The sequence below is a fragment of the Plectropomus leopardus genome, chromosome 18, assembly GCF_026936395.1.
Source record: "Plectropomus leopardus strain MGB_pleo_1.0 chromosome 18, ASM2693639v1, whole genome shotgun sequence".
In the NCBI taxonomy this organism is placed as follows: domain Eukaryota; kingdom Metazoa; phylum Chordata; class Actinopteri; order Perciformes; family Serranidae; genus Plectropomus; species Plectropomus leopardus.
The window spans coordinates 21,621,963-21,649,324 of record NC_142193.1 but is presented as its reverse complement, the minus strand read 5'-3'; the positions used below and the strand labels follow the sequence as shown (position 1 = coordinate 21,649,324).

At 40.4% G+C, this 27,362-nt stretch overlaps 1 protein-coding gene and 1 long non-coding RNA gene across 2 annotated transcripts; one reads left to right on the top strand and one right to left on the bottom strand.

The window, feature by feature from the left end:
• Positions 1-4,373: 4,373 nt before the first annotated feature.
• LOC148186490 (uncharacterized) lies at positions 4,374-16,558 on the top strand. The gene is made up of 4 exons (XR_015774862.1): positions 4,374-4,508; positions 7,784-8,008; positions 15,561-15,716; positions 16,514-16,558. It is a non-coding gene; the product is annotated as an uncharacterized LOC148186490 (long non-coding RNA).
• Positions 5,038-26,266, bottom strand: LOC121956952 (voltage-dependent calcium channel gamma-4 subunit-like). Its single transcript, XM_042505406.2, has 4 exons — positions 25,648-26,266; positions 12,483-12,566; positions 9,277-9,417; positions 5,038-8,338 (listed from the first exon to the last, which is right to left on the bottom strand). The coding sequence occupies exons 1-4, from the start codon at positions 25,868-25,870 to the stop codon at positions 7,812-7,814; spliced, it is 975 nt and encodes a 324-aa protein (XP_042361340.1). The 5' UTR covers positions 25,871-26,266; the 3' UTR covers positions 5,038-7,811.
• Between the last annotated feature and the right edge of the window lie 1,096 nt (positions 26,267-27,362).

Below are 27,362 nucleotides of genomic sequence, written 5' to 3'. Positions count from 1 at the left end.
TTTAAGCTCGAACATTTTGTTTTCTCAACCTTAAGCAAGTGGTTTCTGTTCCTAAACCTGACCAAATGACCAAACATTTCATGTCTGTGGTTTGAGGAAATGTACAATGCCAATATTAATTCTGGCGATTGGGTTGTATTAATCTATCTTTATCTGAAAGATTCCATGTCTTTCATAATCTTGTTGAGTGTGATCTGTTTTTCAGCTCAGTTGTCTCAGGCACTGATGTGCCAAGGGACTCCTGGAGGGGGGGAGATTTCCTTTATTAGTTGTCATCTGAATGAGCTGATCTACTTACTCAGCCAATCAGCAGTTACGGCTTGAGATGAGGGTCCCACCTGATGCTGGCAGCTGATCCAGATTCAGACAGACAGAAAAAGGGCTTCAGCACAGCACCACTAAAACTGGATGTGCAGCTCAGAAAGTTAAAATATACACAGCTAAGCACAGTATAAGCACAGCGGGGAGAACTTTTAATATATTTTTGTTTTATGAATTTGCCTCCTGAATATTAACTTCGGAGCATTTGAAGTGGCTGTGTCTGTGTGCTGCTACTGTAAGCCTCTTTTCTGTTAACTAAAGGACTTCTATATTATCTTTGACAATATATTGAGGTAATTATAAACATTGACCACACAAATGCTTTCGGTGGCTTTACTAAAAATGATATCAGTTTGGGGATGGAAAAAACATCAACAACCTGATACATCTCAAAGGCACAATCAACCTTTTCCAAATGAAATACTTGAGTAAATGGGCATGCTTTTTATAAACCAATGTGCCCTATTTAGACAGGACTCTGGCCCATTTTCATTACAACGCTCACACAGCTCTGGGTTTTCAACACGCTAAATGGCAAGACGTTTAAAGCCGTATAGGGAAAATGTTTCCAGAGAATGCAAGAAAGAATAGGGAAACTTGTTTGTGTGTTTGAGTATAAAACAGACAGAGAGATTCTGGATTGTTTATATATTACGTATACCAATTATACAAAATATGTGTTTATATCTGTGTGTGTAAAAAAGAGTTTGACAGTGTCTGATGTACACTTTAAAAAAAAAAAAGACAATACTGTGAGAGAGACAAAGTGCTTTCTGCGAACAGCATCAGTAGCTAACTGAACCAGGAAATTGATCATCAAAGAAACCCCACAGTGGGGGTTGGGAGGAGATGAGAGACAGTTGTGTTCATTATCACATTCCACCTGGATGCATTTGCAGCAAAACTGCCTGTTTTCCCAGAGGAGACGGCTGTGAGAGCGAACCGATTGTCTCTAAGTGTGTAATAATAGTGTCTTTTGGCGCAGCCCCGTCTTTCTGGGTGACCCTCTGACCTGCTTCATTTGCTCACGGTCCCCTGGTGACTGCAGAGAGACCAAAGCACCTTACAGCTGCAGAGTCTCCAAGCAACAGCGAGCAGTGTGGACGGCTGTGGCGACACGTCATCAGTGATACAAGTGTCTAACACCGGAGAGATAACCTTGTGTCAACAGAGCGGGAATGACAAATACTGAAAACAGATGACGGCATCTGGCAGGGATCTCTGACAGCATTACCAGAAATATAACGGGCAATCAACGACAGAAACATACGAAATCACTTCTGCTGAAATAGGGATTGACACATCTAACTCTGCAGTGATTAACTTCAATTCCAGCTGCCAGCTTCCCCGTCAGAATTTTTATTCCGGGATGAAAAACAACCTTAACTGGTGGCTAATTTTACCCATAACAGAGTAGATTGCACAGCCTTCAGAGGGACCCGAATGTATTCATTTGCTAATGACAGGCAACATTACTCAAGCTAAATTAGATTACCCATGCCCCAAGGCCATTTCTATGAGGGTCATGTTAATACTTCCTCTCTAAAACAAACGGGATCAGTTACAAAACATCCTGACGCCGTCCTCGCTTATTTGACCCATTCTTGCAAAAGCTTTGGCCATCGATCAGCATATGAAGCCAAGGTTAAGCAGTGATTTGCGAGTTAATGAGCGCAGATGGAAGAAAAATGAAATTAGGTGGAGATTACAAAGGGCTGATGTAGCTGTTGTATTGCAACATCAGATATCATTATCAAGAGATAATTTCCCCAGCTAGATAAACAGCTCCCCTTATACCTAAATGAAATCTCACCAGCATAATTGCGCTTATCAGCCGGGGAAATGTTGTTCCTAATTTTTCATGTGAGGATCATCATGCCTTTCTGTAGTGGTATTTCAAACAGAAGCAGGGTTCCCACAGTGATGGAAAACCTAAGAAAGTCATGGAATTGCATTATCACATTTTCCAGGTCTAGAAAAGCCATTGAACTAGCAAAAAATATTGAGAGTTTTGGAAAAGTCCTGGAATTTTGTTGTGTGTAATGACATTGTTTCTTGGTTTTCTCGCTGTGTTCATCTCTCACCGTAATTTACACCAGAAAAATGAAATTGTGTTTGAATAACCCTTTGAAATCTGGAGCGAAATCATTCTTGTACTGTCTTCTGATTCCTATCACAAGTATTTAAACATTTTAAACCTTTTACTAATTTCTTACCAATTTTTTGATCAAATCTTGTTTCTTTGTTCTTCCTGCCATGTTTTTAAAAATTCAGTTTGCTCAGGTTAAAAAGATTACGTCTGATATGTTTGTAAAATGCCTGGCAAGTGGGAAAACGGAAAAAAAAATATTATGGTTCCTTAAAAGTCATGGAAAAAATTTGAAATTCTATCCATAAAAATGTGTGCGGGAACCCTGTAGACAGTGCTCTGTATCCAGGTATATAACACAGTGCTTGTATTTGTAGGTGAGAGGTGATATTCTGACTTTCCCTGCAGGTTCATAACTGCATTTGGCCAAATAAAAAAACCTTTGAAAAGCCATAACTGCATTGTGAAGAAGCTTTCATTCTGCCTTGAAAGGTAAAACCATTTGACCTGGCAAAAACGATTTGACCTCAGCTGAATAGCCTTATCTCGCTGCCCACCAAATGCTCTTTTCTTCAATAGGTATATTCAAACGATTCACACATTTGAGGAAAAAAGCTCCACTGTCTGATTGAATCAGCTGAGACTGAAAAAAACATTGGCTTCATTTGGTCAGGTGGCATCTCTCTCAGTGACAGTTACGGCTTTTTAACATTTTGATCTAAGAGCGCTGCCATCAGCACGGTGCGGGCTGATTTATTTTTTCACCAAACAATGCAGAGACACTGAGGCTGAAATGGCTGATAGCTCATTCTGGGATGATAGTGATTCGGTCTTATGCAGCAGAACTGAAGAAGCTTTCAGAAGGTCAGCCACAGAAATCCGAATGAAATGCTGCAATCAAAGGTCTTCAGCGGAAATCAAGCCCCACTGAGGTGAGTGGTTAATGCTCTAATTATTTGGCATAAATTCGTTGCATTTCTTATACATCTGTATCTATATTATATTATACATAACTGGAGAGTTATTCTATTTAAACTAGGGGTGCACAATAATATCAGCATGCACATCAACATGCTGATTTCTACCAACATCACAAAGCAATTTTATATATATATAAATATATATTCATTATCATTATTATTATTATTATTATCATTATTGTTGACAAAGTGAAAAACATCAACCTTCAGTTGAAGCATTTTTCTTATTTTGCACAATGAATGAATATTACACACACTGAAAAGCATAGCACAAGCATTAGGTAGGAAAAAAAGTGAATTTATTGATATCGGTATTGGTTGTCGGCCAAATTAGTTGTAATATAGGCCTATCGGCATATCGGACATTGGAAAAAAACCCAGTGTCATGCATTCATAACTAAAACCCTGGTTGTGCCCAACGCTTAAATGCCTAGAACTGCAGTTCCTCAAATGGCCACTTGAGGCTGGCTCCAGGGGCGAATCAATCTCACAGACTTTATAAAGAATTGACTTAGCTACCATTATGTCACCCATTGGTTTGACGAATGCCATTTTAGAGCCTCATGGTCAGCATTTCGGACGTAGCCATCTTTGTTTCTTGGAGCCAGAAGTGACCATATTTGGACGAGAGGCATGCGATGAGGACTATTGGCAGACATTTCTCAGCCCTGGAGGTTGCCCCTTGGTCAGTGCTTATAGACCCCCATGGTAAAATGCCCAACTTCACAGCAGAAATAAACATGCTCACAGCCTAGTATAAAAACTTTTGGTTTCTAGTTTGTGTGTTTTTTTTTAGTTCATGAAAAATGTATTGTCATATGGCGGCCTAATAGGTCATGTTTGGTGTTTGGTTGAGCTAAAAGACCCTCTAAGGCAGCTTTTCCCAAACAACCTCTCTTCGAATAGGCCTACAACTTGTCCTGCATGTTGTAGATCTCTACCTGCTGCAACACAGCTGAGTTAAATGATCAGCAGCTTCAGGAGTTCATAACGAGTTGATCATTTGAACCCATTGTGTTGCAGCAGGGGAGATCTAAAACATGCAGGACTAATGGTAGCCTACTCGAGGAGAGGTTTGGAAAATGCTGCTGCAAGAAGTCAGATGTTTGGTTTTTATGGTGAGTACATTTTGTTTTAATGGTCTTAAAGAGAAAGTTCACCAGTCGTTATAGAAAGTTTAGTCATTATCTACTCACCCTCATGAGTTATGTTATTCCAATAAGTTTAGTCTTAGTGATTTTTTTTTTAATGCAACACATCCTGTTGGCAACTGTTTATCGCTTCTTGGAAGAAAAATAAGTGAGTATATGCCTTTTTTACAACAATAGTAAGCCCTCAGTCAACAAAGGCATATCCAGTGAAGTAAAGCTGCTCAACACAAATGGCAGATAAAGGAAATCTCCTAAACATATTTACTGAACTTCACCTTACAAAACAGAAGATTAGATGAACTTTTCTGACTGAATCCAGTGTGTGTTTACCTGAATATAAAATGGTAAAATGAATTGTAAGACCAATGCCAGATTGCATCAAGGCATTATTGTCGAGTCACTGCTCAGTTAAATTATGCTTTGAATCTTCTTTTGCACATTCAGTCTCTTGGCGTTTTTGTTTTTGTACTTTTTATTGTACTTTTATATACAACTTTACAGCTTAACATTACAAACACAATTTTTCCCCAAATCGTGATATAAAAGTGTAAGATCTACACTCATGGATCATACTGATGGCTTTCTTTTACATGAACTCTCTAATGGGATATCAAACACACTAAATACAATCAAATACAACTCTGTGATTGAATGAGCTCACTTTAAACCAGAACTCGATAGCCCTAAGACTGAAAAAAATCCCACCCCAGCTGGTTCTTGGAGCAAGCTCAAGCAAACACTCACAGCATTTACTAAATACAGTAGTGGCTTTTTTTTCTCAAAGCATTTTCACCAGTTTTTGTCTTTATCACTGGTCCATCTCCCAGTACTGCCACAAAGTAGGGAGAGGACCTCAAAAGTGTCCACAACAACACAGTATTTCCTGAGAGAACTAAAAGAAAGAGCAGTGATAGACGTGCAAGAGGACAGTACACACACACGTCTGGTTATTAGAGCCAAATCCTTCAGGGGACGCAGTCGCAGACAGCTCCCTCTGCTTCTGTCTGGGTCCTCTGTTCGACATGGGATAGGAGGAGGGGGGTTGAAGGCAGCCAGATGGACTCACAGGCGGCCTGACAGACATTCTCCGCCTGACTCTGATCCTTATCCAATAAACACTCTGGACGTTTTCATTCAGAGAAAAAGGAAGTCCTGACCTGTGCCATTTTTCAAAGTTCTGGGCACCCCCTTCGTGTCAGCTGCTCTTCTCTTGTGACAGGCACGTACACAGTGTCACATCCATCGGGGAGGTGTGACGGAAGGATGGCAGACTGATATGGAAGTGAATAAAAAAGGGGCCACTGAACAGAGGTGCTCCACTCACAAAACAGACATTGTGTTCAACTGACAAATGTCAGAGAAGAATAGGGTTAAGAAAGAGACGTCGAGAGAGACAAAATCTTTCATATTGTTTGGAGGATTAGATGTTCAACCTGTACAATCTGCTAAAATACTAAACATTCAATACATCACAGCTCAGCAAGTCAAACATTTGTGAAGACACTGACTCCCAAACCATACTGAAAAAAAGTTAAAAATATTTATAGTTTGAGTTTAAAAGGCCATACATTATTTCTAAAGGACAGTGCTAAGAGAGAGAAAGAGAGACCCTGTTGTCTCCTTCAAACATATCAGAGTATAAGGCAAGACCAGACTGGTTATGAGGACACGATACAAACTTTGGAGAAGGGTCCACATTTTATAGCAACTGCACAAACAAATGGAACACTTTCAAGTTGAAGAGCACATTTCATTTAGCACCTTATTGAATAATTTACAGGTAGAATACTGCTGATTGGCACGTCTCAACATCCCACACCCACAATGTTTCATGATCGTTACAAAAACAAGGGTTTTAATCCACTACACCTTCTCACTTTCAATCGTCCAATGGAGCAGCTTGGTCAGGGGTCACACGCCTCAAACTATGGCGCTTTAGGTACCCCTCTAATTTTGTACGTGTCCGTTTCCGTGTGAAATTGTTAAATGCTACAGTGTCTTTAAAAATAAACTTCCATATTCCATAGGTGTAAATTTGTCCCCCTCAAAATGTAAAACAGAGAAATTTAGAACATTAGTAAAAGACTTCTGTTCTAAATCGATGCACATAAAAAATCAAATTGATGCATAAAATGGATCAAAATGCAAGAATTTGGGTGTTAAACTCTTTGAAACCTGAGCAAATTGGCTTGATTTCTTTCAAAAACATGGGACGAGGGCACTGAGCAAAGAAGAAACAACCTCAAAAATTTGTAAGAAATTAGAAATAGGTGAGAAAATTTGTTGATAAACAGTAAAAATAAATAAATAAATAATTAAAAAACAAAAAGAAAGCTGAAAAACAAGGACATGACCTTGAAAAAGTGCATGTATAATAATTTTGTAACATAATTTTAAATATGTCATTATTATGATAATTAATGTAGTTTATCTTTAGCTTTTTTCTTTATTTCCCTAGACATTTTTCCCTGGCTTTTTAAAAATCATTTTCTAAAATAATAATTCTCTTGCAGGTCACATTACATTTCTCAATAGGTTACTTGTTGCTTTTCCCCCATTGTTGTGAAAGAAATTGCACCAACTGGCTTAGGGGTTAAAGGTTTAAATCCTTGTGAAAGGGGTCTGAAAGCAGCACAAGATGTGATGTCACTCCAGGTTTCAAAGGGTTAAATAGTATGTCAGCCATTTCCATTATATGGTTTAAAAAAAAACAACAAACAACTTAAGTTGACTTTTGGTTTTACACGGGACACAAACAGCAGTGTCCTGGGTGAAGGTTCTGTGTTTGTTTGATCCATCCACCACCCATCTTTTACTTTCATGCTGTTTATACTACGTCATTGCGGTGGATGGGTTTCCAGTGAAAAGGGTGCCTTGTGCCTCTGTTTCAGACGCTGACGGAGCACTGACCAAGCTGCTGTTTTTGACGCCCTGCGATTAAGAACAGTTTGCAACACACACGGCTCATTTAAGCATTGCAACAGTTGAAAGATAACACCAATTTCAGCTACTGCACAGACAATATAATTCTGCTTTGATGATCTCTAAAAGCAGATAAATGGTTTTCAGTTTCTGTTAATTGGCTCATCTTCTGTCCAGCTGACTGTCCTTTTGTTCTCCTCAGGTCCTTTCAAAAAGGAGAGTCTTTCCGAAAACTTTGCCTCTGATATGGTAGGCTATCCCAACCACTCCAACAGATTGGCCCGCTGACTTTGTGTCTTTTCTTGTTCTTCCACTTCCAGGTGAACCTCGAACCTAGAAACATACCTCTCACACCGGTGTGGTCCTGCGATTCACCCCGTCCTTTAAATCATTGGGGAAACAGTTATGGACCTGGAGAAACTCGGCAGCCTCTTCGTGTTCAGGGCTGTACGTGTTGTCCGTCACACTGTCCCTCGCCAGGGCGTACATGGACAGCTCGTCCAGGGGTCCACTGGAAGATGGCGCCCCCTTTAGACCACCAACAGGTGAGTTCTCCCGCGACGCCTCAGTCGAATGAGAGCTGGCATGGGACGTCCGCCGGCGGTAGCGGAAGCTTGGTATCCTTGAGTATGGAGAAGAGGAAGAGAGTGAACGGATGAACTCGCGCCGCGCCCTCCAGCGGACTTCCTTATTTTTCTCAATGTAGATGTTGATGGCGAGGACAGCCACAGTTTCAGCCACGATGAAGGAGAGAGCGCCAAAGTAGAACGACCAGCCGTAGGAATAAGTGTACTTCTTGTCATCATCCCGTTTATCGCTGGGGTCTCCTGCGTTGCTGGAGATGTAGACGATGATGCCAATTATGTTGCTCAGACCTGGTGAACAAGAAACAAACAAGAAATAGAGAAAGAAGGTGTCTAATACGGTAGTTTTCAACCCTTTTTGTGTCAAGGAACCCTGAATTGAAGCACTGAGGTCACAGACCCACATGTGATGAGATTTAACTTCAGGGACTCCATCTAAAAAGACTTTGATTGATAAATATGATTGCGACCAGAATTTTGTAGTCGAAGGCCTGTTTTTACTTTTACGTGGTATCTCATGGCTGATCCACCACAAGTGTACAATGTGAAATACAGATGTAAACAACCATCAACATACACTGTGAGTTGATGACTCAAACCACTTCCTAAGGTGGTCTGGGATGCATCTGACAACATATCTTTTGTGGTGTACATGCTAATGCATCCTTATAGTTGGACTACGCCAACAATCCAATATCAACATATCACTCGCATAAACACAAAGAGCACAGCCCTCTGAAACAGGCACAGTCAAAAAGTGCACACCGCTAGTTTCCCTCAAATTAGACCAAAAAAATCATATTTCGTCTTGCTTACATAATCGCAATATATTAAATTGTACCCCCTGTATCGTGGTACATATCGTATTGCCATATTCTTGCCACCACAGCCCTAATCATCCATGATTTCCCCAGAGACAACGATGGACGCCATGATTTCCCACTGTGTTAAGTTATTCATCAGCCACTGATTACAGGACTCTCATAACTACCGAGACCCTTAGTAACACGAGTCACCATCACTTTTGTGCGAGGTGAGTAAGGACTGTAGATCCTGACCTTCTTCAGTGAGGAGTGAAGTTCATCTTTATGATTGCACCTTTGATGGAGTACAACATGTGATCACAGGTACCAGATTGAGCTGCCTTTCTTCATCATAAAACCCCATGCGCCCTTTCATAACTGCTCCTCTTTGGGAACATGGCTGACAAGAGTAATCCTGCAGCTCACCTGCAGCTACAAAGAGAATTCCCGCGCTGAGGAGGACGTTGTTTGTCTTGTTGTAGACTCGGCCCACTCCGACACACAGCCCACCAAGCATCAACAGGATGGTGCTGAGGATGGGGAACACACTGGAGGCACGAACTATACCTGCAGAGATGGAGGAGGGAGGACGTGACATGATTAAAGGGATAGTTTGGATCTTTCAAAGAGGGGTTTTATGAGGTTTGGGTTTTACATACAATAGATGTCAGTCAGCACACTCCTAGTTTAGAAAAGCATGCAGGAGTACTGAGATTAAAGCACAGTGCTGCTGTGGGCGGGGGACAGCAACAAAACAAATTTTAGACTCCTAAAAAGAGTCTCACATCAATTTAAAAAAAAAAATCAATAGAAGTTCAATTTAATGCTATATTTTGACCAATTTTTACTGCTTTTCATCAGACAGTGTTTTCTGACAGATAATTGAAGCCATTTTTATTACTCTCTTCCAAACCAGACTCTATTAAGACAATTAGTGGCCTAGCAGTGGCTAAGCACCTCCCTTAGCCACTGCAGGAACGATGGGGCCTTTTTTGCCCTTCAGTTAAAGAGGAGAAGCCTGCAGGCCAGCAGTGATGCAAAAGCCAAAGCTTTTGCTTGTGAGTTTGTAAGCAGTTTGGTGGTGGTATGCCAAAGATGGCTGTGTGAAAATCAGGGGTTATAGTCTGTTTGCAGATATGAGAGAGCACATCAAAAATACATCTAAACAGAGCAGTTGCTGGTCTACAGCTGCTTTTAACAGGTGGTTAGTTTGTGTGTGACTTTGGTGTTTAAAGGGGTTAGTTCACCAAAGTCAAAACAGAAACTAACCAACTGTTGGAGGCAGTTGTAGACCACAAGCTCCCGTATTCAGGAAGCTAAAACTGCAGTTTTTGTCAATGGAGTCAGATGACTTTGACAAAAGAGTAGAAACTGAAGCCATTAAAAGCCTTTCTGTTGGAATGGGCTGTCTGCAGCTAGGGAGAGTGATGGAAATAAATGGAAATACCACTCTGTCAGTGACCTTCTGTGTCTACTCATGACGTTTTAGGTATTCTTCTGCATCAGCTGTTTACACTCCAGGATGCTGTTACGGTGTTGTCATAAATGCACATGGTATGATGGCGCAGCCTGTTACAGTGATAAATGCACATTTGTTGGGATGAAGCCGAACAGTATTGACTATCACGCTGGTTAGGATTAGGACAAAATGTTAGGAAAAAAGCTTTAGGCAAAATAGGCACAAGGTAAGGTGAAGAAAAACGCCCCATATACAACCAAAAGGGAAGCAAACTCCAGACTCCTGCATGAAAATCGCTTAATTGTGGGACCTATCCATCTTTTCACCCACCAGCCCTGTAGCGCACTCGCACTCCTTATATTACGTGGTTATTGGCAGAGTTGATGCTGTCCTTCAGCATTTAATGCACACACGACCAGTTCTGTCCAGCTGGGTTCTCAAGTGACGCTGCGTCCATACGTGTTGCACGTGGACATGCCCGGTGGCCTCCTGCCATCCACCAGTGTATCATAACAACGCCATAATTTCTGTCTGAGCGCGTTCTCCAATGTCCAGCCAAGGTGGCTTTTGGCGTCACGCTCAAACTCACTGACAGAGCGGTGCTATTGACAAGTTCGTAGTGAGAACAGGCTGATATAGAGAACACTTAAACTGTTGCTGATTTTTTTAAGGCGGTTGCTTGTTTCATTGCCGATACTCCAGCTTGCTTCTCCAAACTGGAGGCGTGCTGACTGACATCTACTGTTACACTCTGACTATGGATAAGCATCCCATCCAACCACATTTCAAAAGATCCAAACTACCCCTTTAATACATGATTTAGTCATCGTTTACAGTCTTAATGTAATTCATTAACCAATATTTGATTAGACAACAAAGAAAAAGCTTAATAAAAGAGGGATGCAAATTAATATATCAATTTATAAACTAATATATTAAATTATGAAGTAATTTGCTAACACCTAAATACAACGATAAAAAGATCACTCAATCAGTTTAAAGAGAGTTTAAAAATGCATTTAGCAACACACTTTTTGAAAGAAAAAATTCTTTTAAATTCTTTGAATTTTCACTTTGAGTGGTTGATCCCTCATTCATCCAGCCTCTTCTTCCTTCATCATTTATTCTTTGTGGCCTTGTTGTGACAAAGCTTTGCTAATCAGCTGCAGGATGTAACAAGAGCTCTCACTGACTATCACCTCCCAGAAATGAATCACTGTGCCATTTTACAAGTTACGAAGGATGGACGAGCTTATTCAACTGTGAAGTCTTTTATCAAGCCCTCCTTTTATTTAGCGGTTAATGGGCTGAGTTTGGACTTTGTCCAAAGTCTGATAAGTCTTTGTACTTCTCTGCATGTTGGGCAGATACTGAATTGGCTGTGCCTTAAATGAGGGTCTTTTGCTGATTGAATATCCCAATGTTATCACCATCTATGGATACGCCAGCTCATTGTCATTTTTAACAGGCTTTCACAAGAGAAAAATGCCTTGCTTTTTCAAAAGGAGCATAATGATTTAATCTGGTTTCAAAAAGGATTTCACATCCCTGTCACCACAGTTCAGGGTTTTTTAGGCCAATTTGCTCAGGTTTCAAAGGGTTAAATAAACATTTTGCTACATTTTGTTGGGACTGATGGCAACCCTGGTGACATGCCATCCATCATCCCCTCCACCTACTGATGGTAACGTCAGCTTATATATTACGTCACTTTACAAATGATATGATAATTATGGAACATACAATGTATTTGTGATTTGAAGAAACATACATGCCAACATTTTCTTATGGAGACTTGGTGAGACTAAATAAATTATAATTGTCCCATTGTATAACAATTTATCATTGCTTTGAAATAATTTGCAAGTCAGAGATCCAAAAACACAAAAATAAATATCATGGGTTGTGGTGATAGTATAGAGAGTACTGCTTGTATTTCAGCCCTGAACACATTTAAACCCAGTTTTACTGAATGCTGTCACATCTCTCTACTGACTTTCTCTGACTTTGTTCTGCATTTTTATCAGTCTCCACATAAAAGAGTATCGTCTGTTTGGAGACAGGCTCTCAGAGCCGAATAATAAGACGCTGAAGGTCAGTGGACTTCCTGCACGCCCTTACAAATAAAGGAAAGATAACGTCTCCACAAAAAAGACGAGTGGGGAGCACTTACGCAGCAGGTATTCAGAGCTGTCTGTGTCGTAGTCATTGTCGTCAGGGAAATGGTTGATTCTGTAACAGCTGCCTTGATTGATGCCTGCAGGACAAAGAGAAAGAGTTTTCATACAAGTTATGAATTACAGTCCACAAGGTGCTATTACAGTCTGATATATATGTGATGTTCAGGAGACGAGGACTGTTCAACCAATAAATAGGATCAAGAATATATGCATTAATCTGCTTTGGAGGCAAGCTTGAGTTAAACCGGATTTATTTGATGCTTCAGGGTTTGACTTTTGATGTGAATCCATCAAACTCCGGTCGGTGTCAGCTGTCTAAAAGAATGTGTGGCTGCTGGAGTCGGAGCCACAGTTGCTCCGTACCCAGCGACCTGTTTTGTTAAACTGTGTCCACACTCCAGTGATCTTGTCTCTGATAAAAGAGGAAGTACCTCTGGTTGTGTTTCATGTCTGAACAGTGCTGCTTCTTTGGGGGAAAAAAAGAGACAGGAGCAGCAAGACGTGGAAAGCCTTTCTGATTCAGCCTGTTCTTACAGAATTTTATTAACACTGCATTTCATGGTGGTGGGACATAATGAGTTAAAATCACTTTTATTTTTTCCACTGCATTTGCCCTTAGCATTTTAGTTACTCACTGCAAAATAGGGATGGAAAGGAGGAGGGGACTGATGGATGGAAAATCAAATTATCTTATCAACAGGATCTCAAAAAGATCACTTTTTATTCACAGTTGGAGCAGAAAAACCACAAACTGAAGATCACACAACAAAACCAAGCATCCAACAAACTCAAAACCTGAATACAAATTAGTGTGATGGTGGGAATGAAGTGCAGGTGGAGATAAAGGGGCGAACAAGCTCAGGTGGGGGGAATGAGGTGATTAGGCAGACAGGCAGGCAGGGAGCTGATCAGCTGAGAAAAACCGAGGAGAAGAACACATAAACAAAAACTCCAAAACCAAGAAAGAAGCATATTCATCAAATGGCCACTTTAGGCTGGCTCCAAAATAGAATCAATCCCCATAGACCTCCACCTTAAAATGCCCAACTTTACTGCATAAATTAATATATTTACAGTCTGGTACAAAAAACGGCTTTATAGATAATTTCAACATTCATGACAACTGTAGATGGGGTCAGTTTTTATGTAACTCACGTTTACGTTTTATTAAGGCTTAGAGTCACGTGTATTTAAGAGTGGGGCCACTTGAGTGACAGGCTGTCTGCCGATAGTGTCTTTGGCTTCTCAGTCACATCCACCTCTTGCTCCTCTACAGCGCCACCCTCTTGTCCAAATATGATCACATCTGGCCCAAAAAACAACACGGCCGAAATGGTGAACTCCAGGCTTCAAAAATCCACAAATCAGTAGGTGACATCATGATATCTGCGTCCATTATTCATACAGTCTATGAGTACACCATGACCTGAACTTTGTCTTCAGGCAATTGCTGGCTATGACGATCACAGACAAGAAAGTGTTATTTATATTATTTCATGAGAACTTTAACACTAAGAAAACACATTGTTTAAACTTTTTTCTTTTTTTTCTTTTTGACAGTTATTAATTATTTTTATTTCAATTGTCTGCTGTATGTAGACTTCCTTACAGATTTTATCAGATGAATTAAACTGGATCTATAAATACAGCACAAAAAGATGAAACATTCTCTAGGATTACCCTCTCTGTTTTCACCCACAACCATGAATGACACTTTGACCTTAACTGCAGGTCAGACAGCTCCCTGTTCCCGCCCTGATCCCCACAAACTAAAGAATACAGCTCGATGCACACATATTAGGAGGGAAAGTAATGTGAGGAGGGGGTATGTGTTTGTGTGTTTCGGGGATCAGTACACACGAGATTTGGCAGTGGGATTAAGATTGTGTTGCCCGGAGGGATTTTGTGGCTTGTGGCCCGTGTCCAAATCCAGCTCAGATGAACGGTTGAGTGCCGGCAGGAACAAGAAGCCTATTTGAGCAACAAAAGACCGTGTGCTGGAAGCTTTTAATGCCGAGGTGAGTTAGAGCGGGGGAATAGAGTGGAGGGTGAGAGAGAGCGACAGAGAGGTTAAAGCTGATAGAGTGGCTGTAATTGTGCAGGATTATAAAACACACCTTGTCTGGAGAGGGAGGGGTGGGGGGTGGGGTTAATGGATGCGCTCAGTGCAGTGGTGATAATGCTGGGAGCTCTCTCAGCATTTGGGTTGTGAATACCCTTAACACTTCAGATACTCTGCAAACTACACCCACAGAATGAAAGGTGGGCTGGACTGTGGCTTAATTTGCATGTTTTAATATGAGAATATGTTGCATGTTTGCATTTGTTGGCATCCCAGAGTGGGGAAAGCAAGTGACCTCCAGCCTTGGTTACTGTTGCTATGCCTGTCACGCATCCGGTTCTCCAACAGCACATAATGTACTTTACAATGATAACTATAGCAAAGGTAAATTTTGAAACAAAGAGTTTGATTTCATAGAAAGGTGGACAAAAACAGGCTTTTCAGTTCTTGGCAGTTTGTTTTGCTAAAATGATCACTGCTGCTGCCAGATTTAGATGTATAGCTAGTCTGCTGATTAGGCTGCATGAGTTAGTTTAAATGCATAGCCTAAAAAAATGGACGTAGTCATCATGACATCACCCGTTGCCATTGGTTTGTTTTAACCCTTTGAAACCTGCAGCAACAACACTTTTCTTGTGCTGCTCTCAGATTACTTTTAAAAGTACGTAACTCTTTGGAACCTGAGCAAACTGGTGCAACCTCTTTCATAAACACAGGAAAACAATCAATAAACAATTTAGTAAGAAATGTTCCACAAATTGAAACAAATTAGTAGATTCAGAAAATTATTTTTAAAAAAGGCAGGGAAAAACATCTCAGGAAAAAGAAAAAAGCTAGGAAAAAATATATTCATAATTAGGCTATATTAATTACAAATTTGAAAATATTTTGCAGAATTATTAGAATTTTCAAATTTTTAAATTTTATTCTTTTCACTAATTTTTTTTTTGCAAATTTTTGTGTCATCTCTTTTTCATTGTTCATTGCCTTGTTTCCATATTTTTGACAGATATCAGGCCAACCTGCTCAGGTTCCGAAGGGTTAAAGCCTCAAGTTTGGCATTTCTGGACCTGACTCATCGACTGTGGTGACGTCTCTCAGACAGCCTGTCAATCAAAGTGGCCACACCAGAGGTGGGACCAGGTCATTGTTTTGCAAGTCACAAGTAAGTCTTAAGTCTTTGCACTCAAGTCCCCAATCAAGTCTGAAAAGTTTTAGTCTCAAGTCCTTTACCTTGAATTTTAAGTCCTAAACAAGTCATAATAAGCTCTTTGCCAAACTTGATGCCATTGTGACAACAGATAAATAATATATTGAGTTTAAAAATGATCATGAATGCTTTTTAAAATGTGTATATTTTGGTGAAATAAGCATAATGTTGTAATGTTGCCATGTACCTTCATAGCATAATAGCACTACCACAAAAGAATGAATTTGTATGTTTCTGTTCTGTCTCGTTTTGTTTAACTCATCTCATATTGAAAAAATATCGACAACTGTTTTTTTCCCACATTGGCTTGAAGGGAAGTTGTAAAGTTTTACCTCCTGCCTTTGTGTATTTTCCCGCCTTGCTGATTGTCCGCCCCGCCCTGATTTGTTTCACCTGTTCCTCATTAACCAGCTATCATCTGTCCCTCCTTATCTCCCTGCTCTCTTCCTCTCTTTGTCTTTGGTCAGTCTGTTTGCATTATTTTCTGTTCTCCTTGTCCCCATTTGTCCGACTTTTCATTTGTACTTTGTTTTACTTCAGCGTGCTCTCTCAGTTTTGTTGTCTGCTTATCTTTGTCTTTTGCTATCAGCTTTATTTTATTGCCTTTTGTTCCTCAAACCTGCCTGCTTGGTGTGCTGTAACTGTGTCCTCGTTTTATCTGTGAAATGTGACAGTACAGCTGACATTACAGCAGATAAACACACTTTTTAATCAATTTCCAACACTTTATCCCTTATGTTTGTGATTTTTAGGGGAATGAAAAGGACGCCAACCTCCAAACTCAATAAATGCAAAACAACTCTCTTAATGAAGCCTCATGTTTGACTAACATTTCACTTTACAATTAATACTTGAATTGGTGAAGGAACTTGCAAATGACAAGGTAGTACAACATGTAAACCATACTTTGGTGTTTCATCTTTACCTTTTTACTTTAAGATTTCATTTAAATTTAAAGTTTGACAGAACAGCTGTGTTTAGTAAAGGTGGCTAAGCTTTGATTGGACGATCACCGTCGGATAAGGGGTGAGAAGTTCAGTGAACAGTAAATTGACTGAACCTCAGTTAAGCTTTGCCTTATTCTGTGAGCCATAAAGACTTTAACTTATCCCATATTAAAAATACAAAGTCCCCTTTTCATCTGAAATGGCCTAACAGGCAGCAGAGATTAGAGCTGACCTACCAGTGTAAAAAATGTCAACCTTCCCATTAAATGACAGACAGACACCTGTCAACTCCATTTCCCAGGTGCCAAGGGGTCAGCAGCCATCATCGTCTGTGCCACAGCTTTTAAGGGCACGCTGGCTTCCATTAACTGGGTCTGCTGCTTAATAAGGGACATCAAATTAATTAGCGTCAAATCAGTCGGTGGAAATGGAGCACAAGTTTCTGTGTCTAGTCACTGATGGAAAAAAAGGGGGGGGGGGGTGAACTATTTTAAGCAGCGATGTGAGACTTTATGCCTTGTGAAAAAAAACCACATCTGGCTCTTGTGATTAGATCGAGAACCGTGAAGATAACGAAAACACAGACACCTTTGCTGTCCTGTTAATTACTGTGTAAACACTAAATCATGCAGCAGCAGCAGGGCTGGCAGCAGGTTTCATGTGTGCATTTTTGTAAGTGTGTGTGTGTGTGTGTGTGTGTGTGTGTGTGTGTGTGTATGTGAGCGTGTGCATCTACGGCTGTGTCTTTTCTACTAAATTGTGTCAAACTGCTTTTACACATTTTAAAAAATGCACCTTTAACTGCAAACCCACACTACTTTTCATTCTGACTTGTACACAACATTCTCCATCCTCTGCTCCTGTTCAGACCCCAGCTACTCCAGCCAGTCTGACGCCTCTTTCTTGTCCCCTGTGTGTGTGTGCGTGTGTGTGTGTGTGTGTGTGTGTGTGTGTGTGTGTCTGTGTGTGTGAGGGAGAGAGTGAGATAGAGAATGGAAGAAATAAAAGACAATACTGCAACTGATTGGGAATCTGATTATAAGCGGCGGCCTCAAGGCTCGTGATTTATGACTGACAGTTATCAGCTCAATGTCTACGTTTAGTGTGTGTGTGTGTGTGTGTGTGTGTGTGTGTGTGTGTGTGCTTGCATGCGCATGCACAGGCTGTCAGATGGACGCCTCATGAAATGAAATAAAGTCTGAATACTGACTAGCTGGGAGGGAAGGAGGAGGGAGGAAGCGGAGATTAAATGAGGGAAGAAGGTACAAGGAAATGAAACAACAAAAGCACAGAGAGCAGAGGAATGATCAGGATGAAAAAAGATAGGAGGACACATTAAAGAGGGACTCAGAGGAAGAGAGCATAAAATAAGCGAGAGAGAAATCAGGAAGAGAGCGATAAAAGGCAAACTGTGTTTAAAAATGTTTTGCAATAAAGGACAGAGGACTAAAACGGAGTATTAGTGCCACACTGAAGACAAAAAATTGGATTTTGAGGATGAAGTCGTAATATTATGAGAGAGAAGTCATAATGGAGGCGAAAAAGTAATAATGTTGAAGAATAAGTCATAATTTTGAGAAAAAAGTTGTAAAATTACAAGAATAATGTTGTAATTTAATGAGAATTAAGTCATACTATTTCAAGAAAAGAGTCATAATATTATTAGGACAATGTTGTTTTTTAATGAGTTTACAGTCATGCTATATCATGAAAAAGGGCCATAATATTATGAGAATAAAGTATCAGTTTTACAAGAAGAAAATGTATTATTAGGTGATTAAACCTGTAAATGTACAAGACAAAAATGTCACCTGACTTTCGGTTTTTTATTTGTAACTTTTTTTCTCATAAATTTAAGGGTAGAATTTCTATAATACTATTTACTAATACGAATACATTTTTCCTTGTAAAATTGTATGATTTCATTCTTGTTAAATCACAATTTTATTCCCGTAATATTGGGATTTTTTTTTTTTTTTTTATTAAATTCCGACTTTACTCTAGTGATATTCAAAATAACTGTTTTTCTTCAGTGTGGCAGTTTTCTTTCTCCATAGAGGACAGCTGTCTGATGTAAGAGCTATGACGCTGAACAGACAAGTACAGACAAGAGGGGCTGGTCACCTGAGTTACACCCATGTGTAACAAAAAAAAACTGCTACCCACAAATCCAGGCGATGTTACAAGGTGATTGTGTTGTGACAAATTGAGAATTAATCTTACACAGTCAACACATTACAGGGGAAATAATGGGTTCCCAGGGCCTGACTGGAGTTGCAAAGCCCCATGCTGAGCATCTCCTCCTCCTCTCCATGGCAACCCCTGTTAGCCTTTAATAAGCTCATTTACATCAACTATCTCTGAGGATGCTTCTGACGTCTTCATTGTACTTTGAGACCCACCAAATAAGAGACGGCAAACCCCCTTCACCACTTAACAGTACATGACTGCGAACACAAACATATGAGCACGCAGACACATGCACAAACGAACATACACACACGTGTCGGGAACAGCTGCAGTGCCACTGGCAACAGGATGATGCACGTTGTCATTATTTTGAATTAACGCCGCTCAGCCAATAAGAGAGCAGCCTCAGAGGAATACACCAATAGCATTGTCTCATTGAGTCCAACACTTGACTCTGGTGTCTCCAGGAGCGCAGTATATCATGAAAACGAGCTCCATGCCCCCACGTCCTCGTTTTCACACCTCAGTGGCTCTGCAAATAGATTGACTAACAAACCAATCAGAAGTGACTTTAATTTCTCATTTCACCAGAACTGAGATTCAGTAACAGATCTACAGCACAAAAAAAAAAAAAAAAAAATTCTGCTTGGTTGTTATGCTCGTTGCTTTTAGATCTCCGACAGAGAGTGTGAACACTGACGTGGGAAAAGGCTCTGAGGTTTGCAGCAGGTGGGATGATTTGGTTTTATGAAGCTGTAAACAGGTAGAGCACTGTTACTGGGGCTCGCTATCAAATGCAGACATGCACGCACAAGACATCACATACATTTATTACTTTGGGAGCAGGGAATGCTGGGACAGAGTATTAAAGTGACTGTAATCAAACAAACCCCTCCAATTTTTTTTCCCTCCCCAGCTCAAGTGAGGATGAAAGAAAAGCAATTTGGCGAAGACATCAGTGATTCAGTGTTGATATGACTGACAGTTGGTTAATTAAATTGTCACCAGGCAGCAATTTCTTCAAACGCAGCCCTGCTTTGGGTAGACTGTGCATGTGTATCCACCACGTTGTTGCAAGATCTGTCAACCCCTACCCATGTTGTCTGTTGTGAAGGCTGTTACGCTTTATCACTTACTTATAAATATGTGCATATGTAATGGATTCTCAACACGCTGCTTAGATATTATTGTCTGAGTGCAGATTAAGACAGAAGAACTATACCCCAGCCCATATGTTCTCTCTAATATATTTTCAATATTGTATATTTCCCATGTGGTTGAAGTCTAATAATGTGTCAAAACAATGAAGACAGTGTCACTTAGGAATCAAGTATATGATGTTTAAAAATGGATTTTTGTTTCTTTTTACCAGTCTCATACTAGGGGGATTCAGATTGTGAAACTTTATTTATTTTTTTATTTTGATTTATTTACTTTTCATTTGTTCAAGTATAAATCTAGGTGCTCATCTCAAATGATGCTACCTTTTTGACCCTTTTTATTATTATTTATTTTTATTTTTTTTTTACCAATGGCAGAGCAAGTATAGTTGCAAGATATGAAATGAATCTTTGTGTTACTGTAGATTTGCAGAACATGTCATTTTTTCTTGTTTATATTAGCCTATACTGGCCATGACCTTAAAGGTTATGGATGATAAAAGGATGAAACAACTGAAAGCAATGATAGGACAGTTAAAAGCTCAGTGAAATGAAAAGGTCAGCATTTGGACCCCCCTTTCAATTGCTATCAGCCCATTCAATAGCCATTATCAGCTGTTATAACTCACATTATCATGCTTTAAACAGGGCAAGCTGTGCCTACCAGTAGGCCAGTAGGTGTATTGGGAGAAGTCAAGTCCAGCCTTTTTTAGCGAAAATGAATAGATTTCTGCCAGAAAAGGTTTTGAAGGCGAACATGACATGACACCGACATGTTGTCAAACAGTCACTGTTTCGTAAGTTTTCACTTTCAAGGTTTAGGCTCCAAAACAAAAGATCATTTTCTGGATTAAATAAGAAAGTTTGTGACGAGACTTCCCATTTCATCCCGTGATGGGTCATGATGGGACGTGACAGGACAGAATGGGAAATAACCTCAAACAGAATATAGTATAGGAAGTAGTGACCCTGCAAGACAGTCAGACTTTAAACTCTTTTCAAACTATTTTCAAAGTCTGTAGGCATCAGTCTCAGCAGGAAACTCAGTAAAACCCTAAACTTTCTCTTTAAAGGTACCTATTTGCAAATTTCTATTAACATATATGCTTGAATATTACACAAAGGAACTTTATTTAAAAAGAAAAAAAGATAAATTAAATGCATCAAACATTAAAAGGGGCGTTGGGTTCGTAGGAATGCGGGAGGTGTCCGAGAGTTCATTAAAAAAAGTCCAATGAAGCAGATGAAAGAATGATGAGAATTATGGAGTTCAGCCCATGAAGAGACGAGAAGAGAGAGCGCACATGAAGCAAAGGAGCGAGGGACAGAGTGACTGAGGTGGAAGTTAAGGCCTGCTGGCTAATTAGTGCCCCCACATGGCTTCTCAGTTGTCGCGCTTTAATTACAGAGTTGTGGAGCATGGTGGGAAATGGCAGACTGACCCCCCCACCTTCAACCCCAACCAAACAAAACCCTCCTCTCAAACACACACTTCCACTGTCCCCCATGCCTCGCGATTCACGCTGACCCATTGCAAGCTGTGATGTTTACTGTAAATATGTACCTGCTAATTGGATTATTTTTCAGCCTCAAAGTTGGTTTTATTTACTCGAGTTACACATAAGCAACAGCCCGTGATGCATCGCCGATTCTGATGCAGATTAGGCGCACTCAGTGCTACCCCGGCCTCACAAAAAATCCACGTGGGAAAACAAACAAAGCAGAGAAAAAAGTGAAACAGCTGTTGAGAACTGCATAAATGAGGGACGTGCTGACCTCACTGTAAAGCGGCCTCCTTTGATACACTCTTTGCTGCTCCTTATGTCATGCAAGCCTGCTGAAGAAGAGGTGACGCTGGTTGAGCCGGGCGACACTACAACACATTTATTATATTCTTCTGAGAAGAAGAGAAGTGCTGAACGGCTGCTATGTGTGTTACAGCAATGTGTTGAGAGAAAGACATGTTGTCGCTGCAATCTGTTTAGTTTTACCCAGTAGCTGTGAAACACACAGAGCCGTCCTTGTCAATAACCCAGTGTGTCTCTCATTATGGCTGGAGGTGTGTGTGTGTGTGTGTGTGTGTGTGTGTGTGTGTGTGTGTGTGTGTGTGTGTGTGTGTGTGTGTGTGTGTGTGTGTGTGTGTAGAGGGGGTGTCTTCCTTCCTTCCTTGTCTTCTCCTCTATACTTATGAGTCTCCATGACAACAGAGCCACCGTCCAGCAGCTTGTAGTTTTAAGCAGAGGCACAGAGGTGAAACTATTAGCACTGGGGAGAAAGATATGATAGGCTGCCCTTTGTTTGTGCAAATTATTTCGGCTATTGAAAAAGAAGTCTCATTGCACAGAGCCCCAACCTCATCAACATCAATTCAGTCTCCACCGCCATTAATCCACTTTCATTATTTACTTCAAAGCACTGATGGGAAATTACGCTTGACATAATCATTGGCTGGCATTTGAAATTTATTTTTCACTTCTCCGGGGTCTCTGCAGTGAATATATACTGCACACTGTGAGTCCGTCCACATCACAGACAGGCGCCCAGCCAAGCATGACACTCAGTAAATTCCAAGTGTCATAACACACCGGGATGTGCTTCACGTGTGACTAAAGCGTCCGTCTTCACCACAGGACGAGCCCAGAAACGGTTTAATCATTGATGACAGCTGAGGTTCTCCCTATATGTGGGCTCTGATGACATTAGGTCTGGGAAATGGGAATGGAGATGAGCCATTTCACAGAAATATTGAAAAGCACTTTATCTGACAGCAACAGAATTTTTTATTTTTTCATAAAAGGCCAATAAAATAGAGCTTGACGACACGGAGAACATCAAATATCACAAAATTTTTCACCAAATACCTCAATATCGATATTGTGATAAAATCATAAGCTTGTTTAATTGCTGCTTTCACAAAATATTTACACAATGAGATTTTTGTGCCTCCACGCCGGCAAAAGCGATAGCCTTTGTCCGAAGGCTTTATGTCCTTCTGTGTGTCTCATTTTCCTGAACACGATATCTCATGAACACCTTGAGGGATTTTTTTTTTCATATTAAGAACAAACATCCACTTGGACAATGATGAACTGATTGGATTTTGCCAAAGTTCAAAGGTCACAGTAACTTGCATCTTTCTTGTTCACATAAACACAATACCTCAAGGTCCTGAGGGAGTTTCCTCAAATTTGGCACAAACATCCACTTGGACTCAAGGATGAACTGATTGGAATTAGGTGATCAAAGGTCACTTTGACCTTTTATCTGTCTCATTTTTGTGATCACAATATCTCAAGAAAGCCTTGAGGGTTTTTATTTTTATTTTTTCAAAACTTGGCACAAGCGTCCACTTGAAAACAAGCATGAACTGATTAGATTTTAATGGTCAAATGACGAGATAACTGTGACCTTGTGTCTGTCTCAGTTTCATGAATGCGATATCTCAAGAAGACTTTGATGGAATTTCTTCAAATTTGGCACAAACATCCACTTGGACACAAGAATGAACTAATTAGAATTTGGTGGTCAAAGGTCAAAGGTCAAGGCCACGGTAACCTCATAAATAATGTTTAATTATAGGATAAAAAGATGTAGTGAGGACATTTTGGATCCAAAAGGTCAGCTGCACTGTGACGTAATAATGTTATGCAAAAACGCTTTAATGGCCTTTACCCATATTTTAACTCAGGAACAGAGGGGGAGACATTTGGTCAGATACTGAAATGGTGACACTAATCTTGAAACTGTGCTGATTGTATATGTAGATCTTTTGTGCTGTCAGGTTGAAGATGTGTGTGACACATCCATGTATTCAAAGACATAGATATAAACTTTAAGTACAACTTGACTGGTGCAGGGAGGCATACAACCACAAGGCGGTAATTGAAACTGATAATGAATCATCGGTAATGTGGATATAATGACTAAGGGGATAAAGGGAAATAATAGAAACGCTAAAACAGTTCGGTAAGTTCAAGAAATGACATCACTTTACAATAAAATCAGGAAAAAGATAGCACTCACAATATCCAAAATCTGAAATGATATCTAATCTCATATCATGATATTGATATAATATCAATATATTGCCCAGCCCTACAACAAAAGTATCTAGTGTCCAGGCAAAAATGAAGGACAAAATGTTAAATATTCAGCTGCTTCAGGGGGTGAAAAACAAAACACATTTGAAATACCTCTTATTGAATTGCTCAATATCTCAGCATCAATAGAAACCCTTACTGTATCAACAAAAAAAACAACACAATCATGAGAAAATGCAAAAAAAAAAAAGTTTCTGCTTCCGTCTTTTTTGAGAAGGTGCTGTTACTGCAATAATTATAATAATTATAATAATGCTCTGTAGCTGCCACTGGAACACAGTGTGCTGGGTTTAGGGTGGACTCATCCTTCTGCATACATCTCTCTGTACCTCTTAAGTACCAGACTTTAAATATGGCCAAAGTCCTTCTTATTCTGCAGTTAATGAAAGATTAGATAATGTTTTAGATATAGTTTCAAACTATAGGCCCTCACTGGTATACATACTCCATATTTTCAAAGAATATATATATAGTATGATAATATATGTATAATTGTCAGGAGCTGATACATTTATCAGTTAATTGTCAAAAGGTCTTTTAACAAATTCTGATATCTATTTTTTCGCTCTTATTATTTGCAAAATCTGCTCCCATCAGTCTCTGCATCATGACATGAACAAATCCAGTCACATCGACTCACTCATTGATAGCTGAGGCGAGAAGTCAAAGGGGTGGCCGGAAGCAAGATTGGTCAATGAATGAGTGTCTGTTTGCCTCTGAAGTGAGACGTCACTGCCAGCGCGCAACTCCTTTCTAAACATCAGACGCGTAAAATGACCAAAACACTTTTCAAAAGCATAAAAAGACAAAAATAAATAAATAAAAATAAGAGACATTTAATTGAAGTTCTGTAACAAAAACTTTTTTTCCTCGGACATGACGTGAACTCCGAGTCATCTATTTTTAAATCACCGGGCATGTTTCCATAGCAATTTCAGGGGATGTTGCCAAGCAACAGCATCAGATACAATGAAGACATGAATGAAAGTAGACTAACCGCGCGCACATTTCCTGGCACATTTCCTTAAAAGTGAATGGGCTCAGACGCGCCGGCTTGGCATCGTGTTCTGCTGCAGACTATAACACAGCCGTGTTTACTGAGTGGGCCTGTTAAACACCGCGATGTAACAGTTGGCAGACAGTTTGAGTTAGCGTGACGCCGGTTTCTTTTTAATCTGCTACTTGAGCGGCGTTAAAATATGTAGGTGAGCGCGTCGACGCTCTCAGTAAACTCTGAAAGTTCATCCACCTTTTTGGTCATTTTCTTGTCTTGTTCTCATCTCCCGATTGGCACATTTGGCGTGCGTAAAAGGAGCGCGCCTTTGTGTGCGCACTGAGAAACAGAAGACTCCACCTCAAAAAAAATATGAAATTCAAACTATCTGTTGCAATTAAAGAATAGTGCAGTTTGTGTTAAACTGTCACGCACAGCCCTGCATATATTAAGGGTGCGTACAGGGAGCCAAAGTGAGACTTGGAGCAGGCTTACCTTCAATACAGCAGATTCTCCAAAGTCCAGAGTGGGTGAGATCGCCCTTTTTGGTTTTGGGCTGCGACTGGGTCTCGTCTGTAGTGGCATTGGTGCTGTTGCAGATGTACGCCCGCGAATAGAGCCAGTAGTCCGTGCCGATGGCGATGGTCATCAGGCTGAAGGCAGCGAAAGCCCCCACGGTGGCCAGCAGCGTTTGAACCCCGCGGTCACACCAACCCATGGCGCTTCATACTAGTCCACACTCTCACCGGTCCAACATGCGCTCAGCGGAGCGCGTCAGGGCGCGGATGCTTTGCTCATACTTATTTAGGTGCGTCCACTCTTTCTGCTCTTCGGCTGAAATGAAAAAAAAGTGTGGCCAAAAAAAGAGGAATAAGTATTGTCTGAAACGGTCACCTGGTGCTCAACTGGTTGCAGCGGTGGATATGAGAGGACACCAGTTGTGCCCACTCCAGAAGCTCCACGCAGGTTTAAAGCGCGCAGGGCAGCACGAGCGAAACATCGTGTACCAATTCAGAACACTTCAAAACCTCCTCACCACTCCACTCTTCTGTTTTCCCCTCCTTTATCTTCACCTAAAAACACTTTTCTCTGTTCCTACACAGACTGCGCCTCTGTTAAAATCGCCAAAGAGGACTACGTCAATGGCTCTTAAGTGAGACCCCACCCTCACCAAATCTAACCAATGGAGGTGCTGTTGAATACAAACTCACATTGAAATTACAATTTGCAGATGCAATTGTGGAATCTTTGGGGGAACATTAATTAGCCAAACAATCTGTCTCTCAGCGGAGACATTTGGACACTCTCCGCTGAATTCAGAAGCTATGAATATTACCAAAACTCTCAGTGAGCTGTCACAAGGATGAGGGTGTGGGTGGGGGAGAGGAATAAATGAGAGGTTTTGACACAAAGGTCCTTCTCTGTGGTAACGTCAAACAACCAATCCCCCGCGGAGCAGAGCATTAAAAATGCAATTAGATGCAGTGTGAGTGTGTTCACTAAGCACACTGTAAATCACTCAGGTTCATCAGACTCACCAAGACTGTCACAGAAGAGTACACTGAGAGTAGATAGATAGATAGATAGATAAATAGATAGAAAGATAGATAGATAGATACTGGGAAATACATAAAAAAATTTAAATAACTTGAAAAATCTCCACATCCCTCACACACTCAAACCATTCCCTCCCCTGCTGCTTTGAACAGGCAGCTGACAAATTGATTTATTAAACATGCAAAATAAAAACGCCATTCATGCTCATGTGAACACCAGATTAAAGACATGCTTAGTGCATCTCTGAGCCAGATGGAAGCATTTCAAACTAGCCAGGAAACACGATGGCTTCCACTGGCAAGGTGCCTCTGGCTCAAAAGAAAACAACTCTTGATGGTGCTGCCAACCTGGTTTCTGTTGAAATCTGGCTAATTTCACCCTGCAGTACATTTTATTATAATGACTGGCATTTTTGACTGTTTGTTTGTCAAATGAATGTGTCACATTAACAGAAAGAACAGCTTTCAACAGGCCAAATGACCATGAGGATACCTGAGATGCCCCAAAGCTATGATACAGTAATACAACATACAGTGAACACAGCAATACATGGCCGTGCTGGTACCCAGTCACCAGAAAAAAAAATGTTGGCATTGTACATACATAATCACTTGGTTTTGGTTCGTAAGAGATCACGTTTTAGCTGAAAATAC